This window comes from Dama dama, chromosome 27 (assembly GCF_033118175.1).
Source record: "Dama dama isolate Ldn47 chromosome 27, ASM3311817v1, whole genome shotgun sequence".
NCBI lineage: Eukaryota > Metazoa > Chordata > Mammalia > Artiodactyla > Cervidae > Dama > Dama dama.
Window position 1 is genome coordinate 57488983 of NC_083707.1, and position 18337 is coordinate 57507319.

General features: G+C 47.1%; 1 protein-coding gene across 1 annotated transcript in view; it reads right to left on the reverse strand.

Annotated features, from left to right (window-relative positions):
* ALPK2 (alpha kinase 2) overlaps positions 1-18337 on the reverse strand; it is a 113081-nt gene that overhangs the window by 81895 nt on the left and 12849 nt on the right. Inside the window, exon 3 of the mRNA XM_061130920.1 lies at positions 326-2045. Within this exon, the coding sequence (XP_060986903.1) occupies positions 326-2045 (1720 nt within the window). The remainder of the gene's footprint in view (positions 1-325; positions 2046-18337) is intronic.

The window sequence follows — 18337 nt, forward strand, 5'->3', positions numbered from 1 at the left end:
GTGACATTGCCTGATAAAACCCATGCAGTAGACAAAATATCAGATTTCTTTTTCCAGCTGTCCAGAATCCCATTAGTGCCTCTTACTTCTATCTGTCTTTTGCTATAATTAGGATGGCTTAGGGTTTATCTGGGCCTTTTTTCAAAACCAGATTTCCTTCCCAGCAGCAGCCCCTGTCATTCACAAGTCCCCTTGTGGTACTGGGAGAATAATTTTGATGTAGATTGTGGTACAGCAATTGTGAATGTGAAGGGAAGGGAAATACACACATGTACACACACACAAATACATTTGAGCTTATAAATTTGTAAAAGAGGAGTCTTACCTGAGGATGATCACTCCAGCCTGAAACCTTGCTTGTTTCAAATACGTCTGTAACCCATAGCCCTTCTCCCTGGAAGTGCAAGTTCTCTTTCTTGGAGAGCGAGCCGGGTGGAGTCTGCAGGGTTTTCGCTTCTGGCTCTGCCTGGGTTGGAACCTCACGGCCTCCTGCAGGAAACTGGGGCTTCAGATCGGTCCCCTCTGCTCTGGCATGGGAGCTGTCTCTTTTGTCACTTGGGGTTAGTGGGTGCTTAACAGGTCCCTTGGGACAGAGGCGATTCAGGGAGGCTTCCGCCGTCCTTTCTTCCAGGCTGGAATTCAACCTCTTGGCTTTTCCCTTAATTCCCGGTCGCCACGTCTTGGCAGGTTTCTCAGGGCCCCTCCGGCTCCATACGTCTTCTCCCCCGACTCTTTTCCCGGCCGTGGTCTCCAAGCAGCGGCTCATCCCTGGTTGTCCTGACTCGCCAGACAGGCGCGTCCCCTCTATCTCAGTCACCGCTTTATCCACGTTTAGCAGGTTGTCACCGGAGAATTCCTTTCCGGCCTGGTGGCTGTCTCTGGTTTCTCCTTGAATTCCTGGATAACCGTCTTCAGCAACCTCCGAGGCAGCGGGTGGTTTATACCTGCCTGGGTCTGTCACTGTAGCCCGTCCATCCTGCTGAGGTCCCGGGGGCAGGGGCATCCCCACTTGCAAGGATGAGGCTCTGCGCGTGGAGGCCCGGCTGCTCCTTCCCCCAACTTCTTGGGGTGGTGAGTGATGACCACAGAGGCCAGCGGTGGCATCCATGGGCCCCGTGTCATCCGACACCAGGGGCCTACGACCCAATTCACTGAAGAAACCCTCACACCCACCCAGGCTGCACTCACTGAATTCCATCTCCTCGTCATCGCTTTCTAATAAAAAAACACGCTCCGTACCCTGCAGGTTCCTTTGCCAGATCGCATTAGAGTAATCTGTCATAACGTCGGAACATTCCAGATACTCCAGGTCATCATCTGAAAACTCCTCGGTGCAGGTTAGGGTTATCTCTGGGCAAAGTTCATAGTCACTGTCAGAGTCTGTGCTGGAAGCCGGGGGGCTGGCGGGCCTGGCAGCTGGAGGAGCGGAGGAGCCTGCCTGTGTCAGGGGCAGGCTGAAGCTGATGTACTTCTGGACTCTGGCATTTTGGTGACTAGAGTTCAAGGCTTCCTCGTTAGGGCCCTCGGGGTCTAAGGCACCATCTATTAACCTTGGTACTTTGGAATGCACGGTCCTGTGGCCACACACATCTTGTTTACCAGGAGCATCACTTGAATTAGGAAAAGGCAACCCGTCCGCAATGCCCTCTGTGTTAGCAGCATCACCAGCCTCTTCGCTTTGCCTTGTGTCTTTAACCGCCGAGGGATTTTCAGAGTCGGATGCACCGGGGTCATGGTCGGCTGATACCTTGAGTGAACAAGCACCGTCAGATTTGGAGGAGGGGGCGTCAGCTGACGTGGGAGGACCTGAGGCGATACCTTCTCCTTCCTTATAAGGGTGCTCTTTCTCATCAGTGTGATTTGGGCTCTCCTGCTCATACGTCTCCGGGTCGTGTTTCCAACCTGTGTGCCCGTCATCTTTCGGGTTGGGAGAGAGTGGTCGGTCCTCTGATGGGCTCTGCACTTCAACAGAAGCAGAGCAGCAGATCATCCCAAAACAGTTCTGAGCAGAGACTTGATAGACAGCCGTGTCATTTTGGGTACAGCTAGGATGAAGAGAGGAGACACGTAAGTTTGCATGCTGATGTGCCTTGCATCATGGCACACACAGATAATGACCGTGGTTTTCCTGCACACTCAAGATCTGGGGTCCCCCTGGGAAGGGGTTTGTGGTCAGAGGCAACAGGCTGAGATGCTCAGCATTTTCCCTTAAGGCTTTCCGCAGTCTTACCCCAAATCGAAAATGCTGAGAATAACTCAGATGAATGGGGAAACAGTTTCTAGTTTCTTCTTCTGTCTTTTATTTTAAGTCATGTTATGTTATAGGAACTTGAAACAGCATTACTTTCTGAAGGAAGGCATAGTACACAAAAAGCTAAGGCACTCTACATCTTGTAGTGGACTGCTATAAGCAGTAATTCTTTTAAAGACAGTGCTAAGAAAATATGATTTTTGCCAGGAGGCTGTAAAGATAATACCGTACTAGGACTATGTGCATGAAGAATAGGGCCCTTTCCTCTTTAATTTAACATGACTGTAAAGTCTAAACCACAGCCATGAGCCCCTCTGGCTGGAAACCAATGTCCACATGCCATCCTGACCAATACCCGCCAGGTGTTTGGCTCTGGCTCAGCAGGGAAGAAACTGAATCCTGGATCACGCCAAGCCTGCTCTCCCTGCTCCAGAAAGGATGGTGCTGGGGACCCCTCCCTTTCCTGACTGGAGCCACATAGGGCCTGGAGCCTGACTTGCTTTACTGACCTTTCCCCTGAGAACACTTCTCCAGGCTCTGCAGTCTCAATAAACACATGTTGTACCTGCTCTATTTTTTAATATTAATTTTTGTTTGTTTATTGATACTTAGCCGCTCCAGGTCTTAGTTATGGCACATACGATCTTTGATCTTTGCTGTAACACACGGGATCTTTACTTGCAGCATGTGGGATGGTGGGCTGCAGTCCATAGGGTCGCAAAGAGCTGGCCATGACTAAGTGACCCAGCATGCACACATGCACGGGTGTACACATGGGATCTAGTTCCCCCATGGGGCTCACACCTGGCCCCCTGCACTGGGAACACCGAGTCTTAGCCACAGGAACACCAGGGAAGTCCCTACACTTGCTTTGGAATTTGCACTTTTATTTATCCCATTTGACCTCATTGTAACACTGCTGGTGTATTATGTACTATCCATCTTCAGAAAGCAGGAGCTGAGAGTCTGGCTCAGACTCAGAGGTTAGTGACTCATGCGCATAAAAGATGCACAAGTGTCTCCCCCAGGAGGGTCAGTGTTAGATGTTTACAGCCACGGGACACAGTCTTTCTTATCCTCTCTCTTCCTTACTGGAGGGCCCTCTTTGTCTCCTGACCTCATATGTGCTCATAAGCCTTCATCTATTGGATACCCACTCACATAGGCCTCATCTTCAGAAAGCACAGATTAATTTCAACTGCATTAATACTTTGTTTTGTTGGCAACTTGATTCTCAAGTAGAAGACACTCGAGGTGGCTGAGGTTGGCCAGGCCTGACCCACAGCCAATCTCTGGATTTGCCGTGGCCAATAGCACAGAGAGACTGAAATTTAGGGCAACTTTCTGGGGGAATCACTAGATGCTCCTGACTATTTCACAAGATTATTCTGAGGTTCAAACAACAAAATCAGGGTGAAAGGACTTTGTGAAGCAGAAACTTTATGCCATATAGACTCTATAAGAAAGCAAAAGTGATAAAATGATAATTACATGATGTGATAAGAGTGTTAGCTGACACTGCTATGGCAGTCATATTGCAATATAAAGGTGTCAGATCAATACATTGTACACCTTCAACTTACATGGTGTTCAGTGTCAAATATAACGCAGTTTAAAAAGGGGAGGGGAGACTTCCCTGGTGGTCAAGTGGCTAAGACTTTGCAGTCTCAATATAGGGGGCCTGCGTTCAATCCCTGGTCAGGGAACTAGATCCCATATGCAGCAACAAAGATTGAAGATTCCATGTACCACAACATCTGTGCCACAAGATCTGGCACAAGCAAACAAATTAATTTTTTTTTTTTTTTTTTTTTTTTAAGAAAAAAGGATGGGAGAGCACTAAGACCAGGTTTTCTGTGGTTCTTACGAAGTATGCAGAAACTATCAGGATGACTTGTAAAATCTTACATCAGTTTCAAATTCTTGAATCAGAATCTGTGGCTAGGGACTTCCCTGGTGGAACAATGGCTTAAACTCTACACTCCCTCATGCAGGGGGTAAGGGTTTGATCCCTTGTTGGGGAACTAGATTCCACATGCCACAAGTAGAACTCCTGCACACCACAGCGGAGACCCAGCACAGTAAATAAATAAACAAATATTGAGAAAAAGAATCTATGAGTAGAGGGCCCAAGAATTTACTTTTCAAGTTCCCAAACACGTTGTGCTACAAACTGTCCTTGGCCTACCCGTAAAGACATCCTCGTGCTCATCATTCGTTAGGCTGAGGTCTGTTCAGTTGAAGCTGAGGGGAGCTTGGAGAGAAAGGGGCTTCTGCGTGAGTCTCACGTGGCCCACGCCATCCCCTTCATGCCGCTTTTGATGAGTTCTTGGAGATTTGGCCTCAGCTGAGAGCTCAAATGGGGCTTCCCCCAGTGGCTCCATGGTAAAGAGTCCACCTGCAGTGCAGGAGATCCAAGAGACTCAGGTTCAATCCTTGGGTCAGGAAGGTACCCTAGAGAAGGGAATGGCAACCCACTCCAGGATTCTTGCCTGGAGAATCCCATGGACAGAGGAGCCTGTCGGGCTTCAGTCCATAGGGTTGCAAAGAGTCAGACAGGACTGAAGCTACTGAGCATGCACACAAGAGAGCTTAAACAGAGTATAAAACAGCCCCCGGGGCTTCTGGAATATCCCAAGTAATTCTGATTTCCTGTTCTATCCAGGCCATGATCCATCTGCTGAATGAACCAGCTACCCCGAAGGTACTATGATTCATGTAGGAAGAAGAGAAAGGAAGAGAAAAAAATGTGCCTGAGAGGCACAAAGGACCAGGTAAGAAAGCAATGAAGGAGAGAACAGAGGTGACTCTCAAAAATCAAGAAGGGAAAACACAACAAATTTTAGAAAGATAATGGAGAAAATCAATGGATTCCATGCATTTAATTTCTGAATGATGAAATTAACAGATCAGGGAATGTTATGATTTAGTAATGTCAGATTTTATGGAACATGTGTTTTAGCTGATATAAGATTTTACAAGTCATCCTGAGTACATTAAAGAGGAAGAGGAACTGGATTAAGTATAATTAACTTCTCACTGTCTAATGAGTGCCTTTGAGAGAGTTATGGTTTGCGGTTGGCATGTCCTAGATAATTATCTCTCAGCATCCTAACGAGGAGGTGGAGAAAATCCAGCAAGAAACCCAGCCTTGTTGAATGCCTCCTGTATTAAATAGTATGCTGGCTGCTCCCTGTCAGCAAAACCAAGGCTCAAAGGAGTCATTTCCCCCAAAGTGACAAAGTTGGTAAGTGGCGGAGCTTAGAGAGGAAACCAGAGTCTCTGACTCTTATGCCTGGCTCTGAGTGTCCCGTTAGAAAATGCACATTCAGAGGAGGGAAATGACAGGGTGCAGAGAAAGGTCACATCTGCAAATAACGGGTTTCTTTTCTGAGTTTTCGTCTTCATGGGTAAACTGACAAGAATGTGAACCAACATAATGGTAAGACCTGACGGGGAGTCAAGGAGGGACTTCCCCCGTGGGTCCAGCGGTTAAGACGCCAAGCTTCCAGCGCAGGGGGCTCAGGTTCAGTCCCTGGTTGGGGAACTAAGATCCCACATGCTGCTCAGTGTGGCCAAATAAATAAATAAAATTTTCAAAATTAAAAAAAAAAAAAACAGTCAAGGAGATGGGGGAGACATCATGTCCAGCACTAAAATGACTGAAAACCTCCGGGGGAGGTGTGGTAAACTTCTCAGAGGTGCTTACTGTCCGTTCTGTGCCCAGTTGCATGGAGCATTCCAGAAGGGCAAACGGAACTCAAAACAGGGACCTTGGTGGTAGCCGTTGAAAAGGCATAAACACAGGACTGGGGTTTAGAACCTTGGCGAAATGCAGGTAGAGTGGCCTGCCTGTGGGCCCCACGGTGATTTGACAGGAATGCAAAACCATCCGGGAAGAAATTCCATGAACAATTAATTGCGCTTTCTCCTTGCATACCTGCGTACCTCTCCTTTTGGCTGAAGGAGACAGCAGCCTTCCTCCACCTTGCTGTGAAAATCTTGCCTGATTACTCTTAGGTTCTTTCTAAATAAATCACTTCCATGTGAGAGAAAAAGGGATGCATGAGACCTTAAGTAAAGGGGTCTTCTTCTGAGCTTGATCTATTCTGTTTAAACCAGAGGTTCTCAAACATTTTGGCATCAGGACCCCTTTCAACTCTCAAAAATAATTGAGGACTCAACAGACATTTGTTTATGGGGGTAAAATCCACCAGTGTTGACCATATTAAAGTTATAGGAAAATTGAAAACATTTGTTTATTCCTTCAAAAAGAACAAAAATTGACTTATTACAAGTTTGCATAAATGACATAGTTTTATGAAAAATACCAGAACAGCACCAGAGAGGAAAAAAACTTTCTTTCTTTTTTTTTTGCAAAACAAAGTAACATTGTGCGTGCTAAGTTGCTCAGTCATGTCCGACTCTTGAACATTGGAAGAGGGGTATTGCTTTACATTTTTTTCGTGTGGCTTGTGGCTTAATAGAAGACAGCTGGATTTCTGTATCTGCTTCTGTTTTCAATGGGATGCACTACAGTGTTTGAGTTGAAGTATATGAAGAAAATCTGGCCTCACACAGATACATTGTTGGAAAAGGGACCAATATTTTAATGGTCTTTTTATATGATTTTAGATAACCTCTTTGATACTACACAAAGATTAGTTGCAATGTGGAATCCAAAACATGATCAATGAATTTTTCATACATGGTACACAGAATCCTTTGGTCTGCACTGCATCTTACATGGATCTTTAACCCACAGGTGATTTTGTATCATATATTGGTCATTTGGAAAAACTTGGTTCATGAGATCTTCCTAATATTAATATGGTTCAATATACAATATTTTTAAGAATTACATCCATTAATATTACTCTTACCCTTATAAGAACAGCTTTGAGGTATTGGGAAACTATCAAGCTTATAAAGAGATACAAGTTTTCCAAACTTCTAAATTAAGGAAATGATATGAATATTCACCTGAAATGATGAGAGTCAATTCTGTGCTAAATGGCATAGAAGTAGAAGATGAAAAGCATCAGCGAAAACTGTGAAATAAAGGACCCCTGGAGTTTCCTCCTTTACGGCAAGAACACCAGCAGCCTTTGTCTGAATCAACTTTTCAGAACTCTCAACACCAGCCAAGGGCAATGTGGGTAGCATTTGTTCAAGAAAAATGGCTGACTCCCAGCAAGAGGAGTGAGTTTTTTGCGATTTAACTCGCCCTAGCCTTCTCCTCTATCCCCAGTTGCATGGTAGTCTCAAGAACCAAGAGCCCACAGTCAGTGAAAATCTGCAGCCTAGTAACCACCAAAGGAGACGTAATACGGTGGGAACAACTCCGAAGCCTCCTCCCCAGGGAATCAGCATTATGATCCATCTGGTGCTCACCTGGACGACCTCGCCCACAAGACTGTCTTTACATGACAGAGCTCAATCAACACGAACAATATTTTCCCTGAGAGCATTTTTGTCCAAAAAATTCAGAGCCAATAGTTTAACATCACGGCTGCCTGATGGCAAACAACAGGTGAACCGATATGTTGAATTGGGAAGGAGGAGGTTGTTTTCCATTGATGCTGGGGAGGGGTGGGTGAGGGGAGGCAGGAGGCTGGGGGTAGCGCTAATTCTAGAAGTTCCTTGGGATTCCACCCACTTGGGTTGGTTTTGTGTCCTGTGAACAAGTGTTGTCAATGTGAGTAAGAACTAAGAACCCAGGGCAAGGATCCATGGGATTAGTGATGCTATAAAATAAGAATATGAAGACAAGGAGTTGGGGAACAGAATGTATCAAGTGCAATAAAAGACATGCAGTCATTTTTTTTCTTTAGCTGCTGGTTCAATAGACCTGTTCAAATGGATGCACTTTTAAATCCCCCTACTTCAGTTACCATCACCATCATTCTCATCATCCCTGAAGGGTGTCATGTTTTCAAATGTATTATTTCATACATTTATTTTTTCATGATTGTTGTTATTGATGTTTAGTCACTAAGTCATACCCAACTCTTTTGCAATCCCACAGAGTGTAGCCCACCAGGCTCCTCTGTCCATGGGATTTTCCAGGCAAGATTGCTGGAGTTGATTGCCATTTTCCTCTCCAGGGGATCTCTCCCACCCAGGGATTGAACCCCGGTCTCTTACTCTCCTGCATTGCAGGTGGATTCTTTACCACTCAGCCACCTGGAAAGCCCTTATTCATGACTGCTGCCACTCCTGGTTAGTCACTTCAGTCGCATCCAACTCTGTGCAGCGCTATGGACTGCAGCCCACCAGGCTCCTCTGTCCATGGGCTTCTCTAAGGAAGAGTACTCGAGTGGGTTGCCATGCCCTCCTCCAGGTGATCTTCCCGACCCGGGGATAGAACCCAGGTCTCCAGCATTGCCAGGCAGATTCTTTACCGTCTGAGCCACCAGGGAAGCCTGTAATCATCACTGCAGTGGCACAGATAAAATAAGTTCCATCCATGTGGAATGAGAAGCAGATGACCCCAGCTCCTGTGGCTGCTCCTTTCCTTCTGTCTCCTGGAGGTCATTTGCCTGCTCCCCCAAAAACGCTCTCACCATTGTTAAAAATGCTGGAACTCAAACTGTGAGATCTGGCCAGGTGCCCTGAAGACAGAGTTGGTAGAAGAAGCTGCAACTCTTGGCTAGAGGTAAGATTTGGAACCGTCCCTGAATTTCAGACATGACTCTATTACTCATCCCATGTTCCAGTGGAAGAAAACAAGATCTGGGAATGAGCTGTCTCCCCACCCCCATCCCTGAGCCTGTCTGTGCAGCAGCGGGGGGAGACTGGGCTCAGTAAACACTTACATGATGACATCCTGTCCTTCCTGCGGTCAGAGCACAGGGTGAAGGTCATAACATTTTCTGACTCTAAGTGTCTGTAGTTTATGACTTTCCTAACTGCTGTTGTCCATTTTATAAACTGACTTACTCAGAATAATTAAAGGAGTAAGTAAGACTTAGGTTTTCTTTCCATGCCCCAAAGCTATGTACATTATGGAGATGGAAGAATTCTAACACTACAAACACACGGAATTTCTTGGTATTTTCCGCAAGAAGCTAGATGTATTTTAAAATTGATGAAGAGATTCCTTGTACATGCACCAATTTATCTAGTTACTTATCCAACAGACGTACAGAACCAGACATCTGGAGAGATGAAGGGGCCTTTGGTTTGTGCTGTTCCAGGGACCGTCTGCCCCTGTCCCCTCTTGTGCTCGCTATTACAGAGCTGGCCCCTGGAACCTGCATCTCCCCTGCTCCCAGGACCACTGGCTCTGTGCTGCACTTGACCCAAGGAAGGCAGGAGACAGGGCTTCCCAGGTGGTGCTGTGGTAAAGAGTTTACCCACCAATGCAGGAGACACAGGAGACCTGGGGGTCGGGAAGATCCCCTGGAACAGGACATGGCAACCCGCTCCAGTGTTCTTGCCTGGAAAACCCTATGGACAGAGGAGCCTGACGGGCTACAGTCCGTGGGATCACAGAGTCGGACACAACTGAGCATGCACACACCTAGGCAGGAGATGGGAGGGTGGGCAGAGGGGAGAAGCCAGCCTCAGGTGGCATTTCCAGCAGGCGCCACCCTTCCTGCAGCTCCAGGTCCCACAGAACAGCCCACCCAGAATGAATAGCCTGCCTCCTGCCCCCACCCCACCCCGCTTCATCCCTGCAGGTAGGAGATGATGCTTCCTGCTGATGCTTATCTCCAGGGACCCCACTGCCCTGTCTGGCTCAGTCACTTGTGTAACTTGGCATTGAAGGCTTGGTTTTTGTCTTTCTGTTAGACCCTGACTGACAGAACACTGGAGTGGGTTGCCTTTCCCTTCTCCAGGAGATCTTCCCAACCCGGGATCAAACCCAGGTCTCCCGCATTGCAGGCAGATTCTTTACCATCTGAGCTACCAGGGAAGCGTCAATCGTCTTCCTGGTTAGACCCTGATTGATACAGAGATGGTTTATTTTGCAGATCTTAGAACTGAGGTCCAAAGAAGACGTGACTGTCTTAAGTTACACAGCCAAACAAAATAAGAAACATCTCCCATGTGTAAGGCACTGTGTTGGCTGCTGTGTAGAAGATGAAAGTGTTAAAGTTTGAGGTCTTCCCTCAGGAGATCCCCGTCCAATAAGGAAAATGAGGTGTCCATATAAGCAGCCCCAAGACAGGACAGGATGTGCTAAGTGCTATTAAAAATCAGACCAATGCTAGAAATCTGGGGGTGGGGAGGTGACAGGTGATGATGAGGGAAGGTTTCCGGGGAACTTGAATGCTGAAGCAGGTCTAAGAAATACACGGTAGGATTTTGGCAGGAAAGGTAGTCCGGGCCTGAGGTTGGGGCTGATCACTGGGTATGAGGGATGGCCAGAGGTGAGAGGAGGTGGGAAGGCAACACACATGTCTCATTTGGAACCCGGGGGAGCACTGGGCCGAAAGTTAGCGCAAGTGAGTGATCTACTGTTGAAGCAGGAAGCAGGATGCTTTAGAGAGTGAGGAGAGATGCGGTTAATATTTACACCAAAGAAAGGCTTCCCCGTTGACTCCAACGGTAAAGAATCTGTCTGCAAGCAGGAGACTCGGGAGACACAGGTTTGATTGCCGGGTAGGGAAGATCCCCTGGAGGAAGAAATGGCAATCTACCCCAGTATTCTTGCCTGGAGAACCCTATGGACGGAGGAGCCAGGTGGGCTACAGTCCATGGGGTCACAAAGAGTAGGACAAGACTGAACACACGTACACAAACATATACACGCACACACGCGGGCAGAAGGTGGGGCTGACCCAGGCCAATTGGGAGCAGGAGGAGTTACTGACCAGGAGGTGGGTGAGGTCCAGGTCATGAATGACTTTGCATCCCAGACTGAGGGGTTTGGACCTCATGCTCCAGTTCATTGGGAAGCAGATAAGAACACTCATTTCGGGAGGAGTGGAAATCGTTCTGTGAGAGGCTCACCATGTTACACAGGGTGCCAGGCTGAAGCTGGAGAGGCCCCACTCTCCTGAGGCCTCCGGCTAAGCAGGAACACCCCATCCTCCCCTAAGTCCTGTTAGACCTACAAGCACATACGCCCGGCACACGGCATGGCTTTGAAAAGGGAGACAAAACATGGATGGTGTGAGACTTGCTTCCTTCCCTGGGGGAGCTAGCAATTTGGCCAAGAGATAAGACTTTCAGGTATTAAACAGGGAGCAAGACGTGATTTGCAAACTTTGGTGTCATCGAATTCCCAAAGGCACCGTGGAGGCAGGGAGCGCTTGTGCTGGACAGGAAGGGAGAGGTCAGGGTGGCTTGGATCTTTGGGAACAGAGCCAGGAGCGGGTAACCTGAGCCCAGCGGGGAGGATTAGACTTGGCTGGACAGGGAGGGGGGCGGGCACTCCAGGCAGGTGTATAGGAGCGAGACCCAGCAGGTCACGGGCGAGGTCAGTGAAGAGACAGCCGTGTGGGGACGAGGCCTGAAGAATGGGTGTCGGGGGCTGGAAGGCACAGAACTCTGCTCAGGAGCGAACTGCTGGGGCAAGTCAGCCGTTCCTCTTCATTCAAGTGCAATTCTGAGCAGATGGGAGAGGCAGGCTGCAAAGTCAGGACAGCGCGTCGTGCATAGGGGACAGACTTAGCGGCCAGTCTGCCGGGATTCACACGCTGTCCGTCTACCGTGTGATAGTGGACAAGCTACCGAGTGTCTCAGGGCAATCACTGGATCTGCACCAGGGGCTGATGTGAGGATTATGGAGTTAATTCCTATAAAGGGCTTAAAGCAGGGCCTGGTGAACACGAAGCTCTAAATTGGTGGTTCTCAGCCCTGCCCTAGAATCTTCTGCAGTGCTTGATAAAAACTGCCAGCGCCAGAAGAGTCTTAGGGCAGGGAGACCATTCTGCACGATATGATATTGGTGGGCAGGCGTCATCAGGCATTTTTCCAAACCCATGGGATGTACAATGCCAAGAGAGAGAGAAAGTGAGCTCTGATGCAAACTGTGGACTTTGGTAACGACGTGTCTGAGAGTCTCGCCAGTTGTGATGAATGCCCCGCTCTGGTGGGGGATGCGGACCATGGAGAGTCTGCACTGGGGACAGAGAGGGTTATGGAAACTACTTTCAGCTCCATTTTGCTGTGAACCTAACACTGCTCTAAAAAATAAAGTCTGTTTGAAAGAGCGGAAAATATTACCAGTGCCAGGGCCCCATCAACACAAAAAAACAATTAAGCGGCATCTCAGAGTGATGGGCTGTGCAGCTGGCCTTTTTCAGCCTCCCAGGTGACTGTGACGGGCAGTCAGGGCCCAGCAGGCACTGAGCTAAACGCACGTCAGCTCCAGGACCTGGTGAAGCAGGCTGGGGAGTTGGTCAGCAGACGGCAGAGGAGGGTCAGGGTGGGGTTGGCTTCCTGGCTCTCATTTGGCACAAAAGTGCTGAGCTCGTGGAAGCTTTTTGAACCTCTAGGATCAAACGCAGACCAACCAGATATTCTGTGAACAAGACATGAGCACACTGGTTTCAGAAAGGAAAGCATCTCGTGGCCTTACTCCCAACAGGCTTAGTTAACAGATGACAAACCCCTCTTCTCAAAAGAAAACTCAAGGATAGCTGGAAACCATCGCCACCGGCCTCACCAACAGGCCCCCAGGCTGGCACAGGGTCCCAGAACGTCTCCAGAAATCTCAAAGGACACAGTGACAACAGAAAGACTTCTAGATTAAATTGCAAATCCATCTATGAAAGACATGTCCTCTCGAGAGCAGGACAGAGAACCAGGCAACCCTGGACCCTGACTTGGAGGACCCAGCGCTCTTTCACGGAAGTCAGTTAGCTGAGAATTCTGAAGGACTAACACTGTTATTTCACTTAAACACCCAGCATGCTCCAAGACAAACCTGGATTTTCCCTTCCAAACCTACTTTTCCGTCTCACAAAAATGTGCAATTCCGTTCTACCAGTTGTCAGGGCCGTGCACCCTGGAGACGGTCCTCCACCCCCTCCTAGCATCCGGTCCAACAGCAACATATCCAGTGCTGTCAGATGGATCCAGAAGCTAGTGACTTCCTGCCTCCTTCTCCAGGACCACCGTGGACCAGTTTTGTTGGTCTTTCTAATGTGTGACTCCCTCTGTCTTGACCCTGTTCCGTGAGATCACGGGCTTTGCTGCTGCTACCATGGGTTAAAGCCACTGCAGCAGGAGTGAAACAAAAGGGGTCAACCATTTAGTTCTTTGGCCCATTTTTTGATTGGGTCATTTATTTTTCTGGAATTGAGCTTCAAGAGTTGCTTGTATATTTTTGAGATTAATCCTTTGTCTCTTTCTTCATTTGCTATTATTTTCTCCCAATCTGAGGGCTATCTTTTCACCTTACTTATAGTTTCCTTTGTTGTGCAAAAGCTTTTAAGTTTAAGTAGGTCCCATTTGTTTAGTTTTGCTTTTATTTCCAATATTCTGGGAGGTGGGTCATAGAGGATCTTGCTGTGGTTTATGTCGGAGAGTGTTTTGCCTATGTTCTCCTCTAGGAGTTTTATAGTTTCTGGTCTTACATTTAGATCTTTAATCCATTTTGAGTTTATTTTTGTGTATGGTGTTAGAAAGTGTCCTAGTTTCATTCTTTTACAAGTGGTTGACCAGCTTTCCCAGCACCACTTGTTAAAGAGGTTGTCTTTTTTCCATTGTATATCCTTGCCTCCTTTGTCAAAGATAAGGTGTCCATAAGTTCGTGGATTTAACTCTGGGCTTTCTATTCTGTTCCATTGATCTATATTTCTGTCTTTGTGCCAGTACCATACTGTCTTGATGACTGTGGCTTTGTAGTAGAGTCTGAAGTCAGGCAGGTTGATTCCTCCAGTTCCATTCTTCTTTCTCAAGATTACTTTGGCTATTCGAGGTTTTTTGTATTTCCATACAAATTGTGAAATTATTTGTTCTAGTTCTGTGAAAAATACCGTTGGTAGCTTGATAGGGATTGCAATGAATCTATAGATTGCTTTGGGTAGAATAGCCATTTTGACAATATTGATTCTTCCAACCCATGAGCATGGTATGTTTCTCCATCTGTTTGTGTCCTCTTTGATTTCTTTCATCAGTGTTTTATAGTTTTCTATGTATAGGTCTTTTGTTTCTTTAGGTAGATATATTCCTAAGTATTTTATTCTCAGATGGCTAACAAACACATGAAAAGATGCTCAAACATCACTCATTATCAGAGAAATGCAAATCAAAACCACAATGAGGTACCATTACACACCAGTCAGGATGGCTGCTATCCAAAAGTCTACAAGCAATAAATGCTGGAGAGGGTGTGGAGAAAAGGGAACCCTTTTACACTGTTGGTGGGAATGCAAACTAGTACAGCCGCTATGGAGAACAGTGTGGAGATTTCTTAAAAAACTGGACATAGAACTGCCATATGACCCAGAAATCCCACTTCTGGGCATACACACTGAGGAAACCAGATCTGAAAGAGACACGTGCACCCCAATGTTCATCGAAGCACTGTTTATAATAGCCAGGACATGGAAGCAACCTAGATGCCCATCAGCAGATGAATGGATAAGGAAGCTGTGGTACATATACACCATGGAATATTACTCAGCTGTTAAAAAGAATTCATTTGAACCAGTTCTAATGAGATGGATGAAGCTGGAGCCCATTATACAGAGTGAAGTAAGCCAGAAAGATAAAGAACATTACAGCATACTAACACATATATATGGAATTTAGAAAGATGGTAACGACAACCCTATATGCAAAACAGAAAAAGAGACACAGATGTACAGAACAGACTTTTGAACTCTGTGGGAGAAGGTGAGGGTGGGATGTTTCGAAAGAACAGCATGTATATTATCTATGGTGAAACAGGTCACCAGCCCAGGTGGGATGCATGAGACAAGTGCTCGAGGCTGGTGCACTGGGAAGACCCAGAGGAATCGGGTGGAGAGGGAGGTGGGAGGGGGGATCGGGATGGGGAATACGTGTAAATCTATTGCTGATTCATGTCAATGTATGACAAAACCCACTGAAAAAATAAATTAATTTAAAAAAAAACATATTAATAAATGAATAGATACAAAAAAAAAAGGAGGGGGGTCAACCAGCTTCCTTGGAAAAAAGAGTGAGGAAGAAAGATGGATGGGACATTTGAACAGACAGTGGAAACTGCGATTTTATGCCTGTCTGCTGTCAGTTAATTTCTAACCTTCAGAAATAGAAGTTGGAGTAGTGACCGTTGAAAATCCTAAATTCAGGATTCTTACAGAAGCAGAGACTGACGTCACCTTGTTATCCTAGCAGAGAGAGATTAAACATTATAGTCAGTTTACAGTGATGCCACTGGCCTGCATGTTTGGTCAGGGCAGACAACATTACAGAGGCCCTTGGTTTGAAAAAAAAAAACCCTGTCTTTCCTCCTGCCTCTGAAGTGGTTAGGACTCTCTAAAATAAAAACAGTGCTTAGAAAAATTTAAACAAAGGAAAGAAAAGCAAGATCTTTCTGACCCAGGGATCAAACCTGGGTCTCCTGCAATGCAAGCACATTCTTCCCCATCTGAGCCACCAGAGAAACCCCAGATCTTGGAAAATCCCTGGCATATTGTAGACCTTCCATGAATCCTTTTTTTTTTTTTTTTTTTTTTTAAGTCTTTATTGAATTTGTTACAATACTGCTTCTGTTTTTTTTTTTTCCTCCAGTGTTTTGTTTTTGGCCACGATTTTGGTTTAAGATCCTGGATCAGGGATCGAACCTGCACTGGAAGGTGAAGTCTTGACCACTGGACTGCTAGGGATGTCTGTGAATCCTTATTTTTAAAGGAAGTCCTCACAATCAGTTCTTTTTGAGTTATACTCCAGCAAGTGTGTTAGTAGATTTTTGTTTTGGAGGACAGCCTCGTAGAATGAGATGCAGTAGGGACAGGACACAGTTCTTGGGTAATCCTAGCTTTGGCCCTAACCAGTTGTTAGGAACTTGGATGGGTCCCACGATCACTCTGGGTCTTGGGTCTAATAAAGGAACTGGACTGGACCAATTGCATTTGACCAGTTAAATCAGCATTTCTTGGGAGTATCACCTGAGTATCAGTATTTTTCAAGAGTTCCCTAGGGGTAAGGTATAGCCAGGGGCCAGACAATCCATAAAACAGGGCTTCTCACATGGTAACGTGCACGCAAATCACCTGGCAATCACCTGGGATCTCGTTAAAAGGCAGCATCTGATTTGCCAGGCCAGGGTGCGGTCTGGGACTCTGGCATTCTAATGAGCTTCCAGGGGAAATCAACTTTGAGTGACAAGGCCTTGGAGTTGCTTCCAGCTCTATGACTCCACCGTGTCTATGAAGAGTGAATGTCCCTTTATTAAATCCTCAGAAAAATATCAGCTGTCACTTGACTGGCACCTCCATTTGAGCTGAGTTTGTAGGAAGTGCCCAGCAGCTGGCCCTGTGGAATTCAGTGGCTGTTTAAATTGGTTTTGCCTTTTTTCTTTCATTTATTTTTTTTTAATTGGAGTATAATTGTTTTACAATGTTGTGATAGCTTCTGCAGTACAACAACATGAATCAGCTGTAAGTGTAAATACATCCTCTCTCTCTGGAACCTCCCTCCCACCCCTCTAGGTCATCACAGAGCACCAGGCTGAGCCCCCTGTGCTTACAGCCGCTTCCCACCAGCTAGCTATTTTACCCACGGGTTTCCCTGGTGGCCCAGAGGTAAAGAACCTGCCTGCCAATGAAGGAGACGTGGGTTTGATCCCTGGGTCAGGAAGATCCCCTGGAGAAGGAAATGGCAACCCACTCCAGTATTCCTGCCTGCAGAATCCCATGGACAGATGAGCCTGGTGGGCTACAGTCCATGTGGTTGCAAAAGAGTCAGACATGACTTGACGACTGAACAGCGAGTGTAAACATGTCACTCCTAATCTCCCAATTCCCCCCACCCTCTGGTCCCCCAACTGTGTCCACAAGTCCGTTCCCTGCGTCTGCATCTCTATTCCTACCCTGCAGGTAGGTTCATCAGTGCCATTTTTCTAGATTCCATGCATGTGCATTAATACACGGTATTTGTTTTTCTCTTTCTGACTTCCTTCACTCTGTATGACAGACTCTAGGTTCATCCACATCACTATCATTGACCCAATTTCATTCCTTTTTATGGCTGAGTTGGTTTTGCTTTTTTAAAAAACTGGTTGCTCGACCCAGGCAGGAGGAAATGGTGCAAAACCAGACCAGAGAGCTTCTTTCCCAGAAGCAGCCTAGGAGACTGTGGTCAGGGAAGGAGCCGTTCACAATGTGATTGCTTCTCTTTGCCTGCTGCTCTGTTGTTGGCACCTTGGTGCCTACTGTCTCCCGCTTGGTCATCTTCCCTGGCCCATCTCCCTTGCTCCCATATCACCTGGCACCTGCGGGGTGAGCCGGCCCAGCTATTGGCAGCAGGCAGGAAAGTGGGGAGCTGGCACGGTGCCCGGGGGAGCAGCCCCTTGCTGGGGGAGGGGTAGGCAGGAGTGTCAAGGAAGAAGCGTCCCACAGCTGAGCAGTGGCCCAGGGAACCGGGAATGACAGGCCAGAAAGGGGGCGGCCACAGAGTGACCAGAAGCTCAGGCTCCCGCAGCTTGGTGGGTGACCGGAGCCGCTGGCATGGTGGCCTGGTCCTACGGCTCCCACAGGAGGCCTTTTACCAGTCCCTATCTTCACACCCCCTCAAACAGCACAGCCCTAAAGGACCCGCAGACTGACCACCAAGAAGCCAGCATGATTCGAATCCCTCCCCCGAAACTCAGACGGCTGTCTGGGGAATGGCTCTGTGGGAAGGAGATAATGACCTGACAAAGACAGAAGAACAGGAGAAACCCATACAAAGCTGATTGAATTCATACGTGTATGTGGAGCCTTCGCAAAAGGATGAAGACCCAGAGAAGTGAGCAGAACAGTGAGCTCTTATACCGGGTAGACGCAGAAATGATAAATTGGTGCGAAGGACTGACAAGAAAAGGTCTGAGCTGTGGGCAGTAAATGGTGAGGCGGTCACAGAGAGAGAAACGCGACGTTCACAAGGTTTGCTTGTACAGAGTTCTTGCCCCAGTTTCCCTGTCTCTGGTGATGAGAA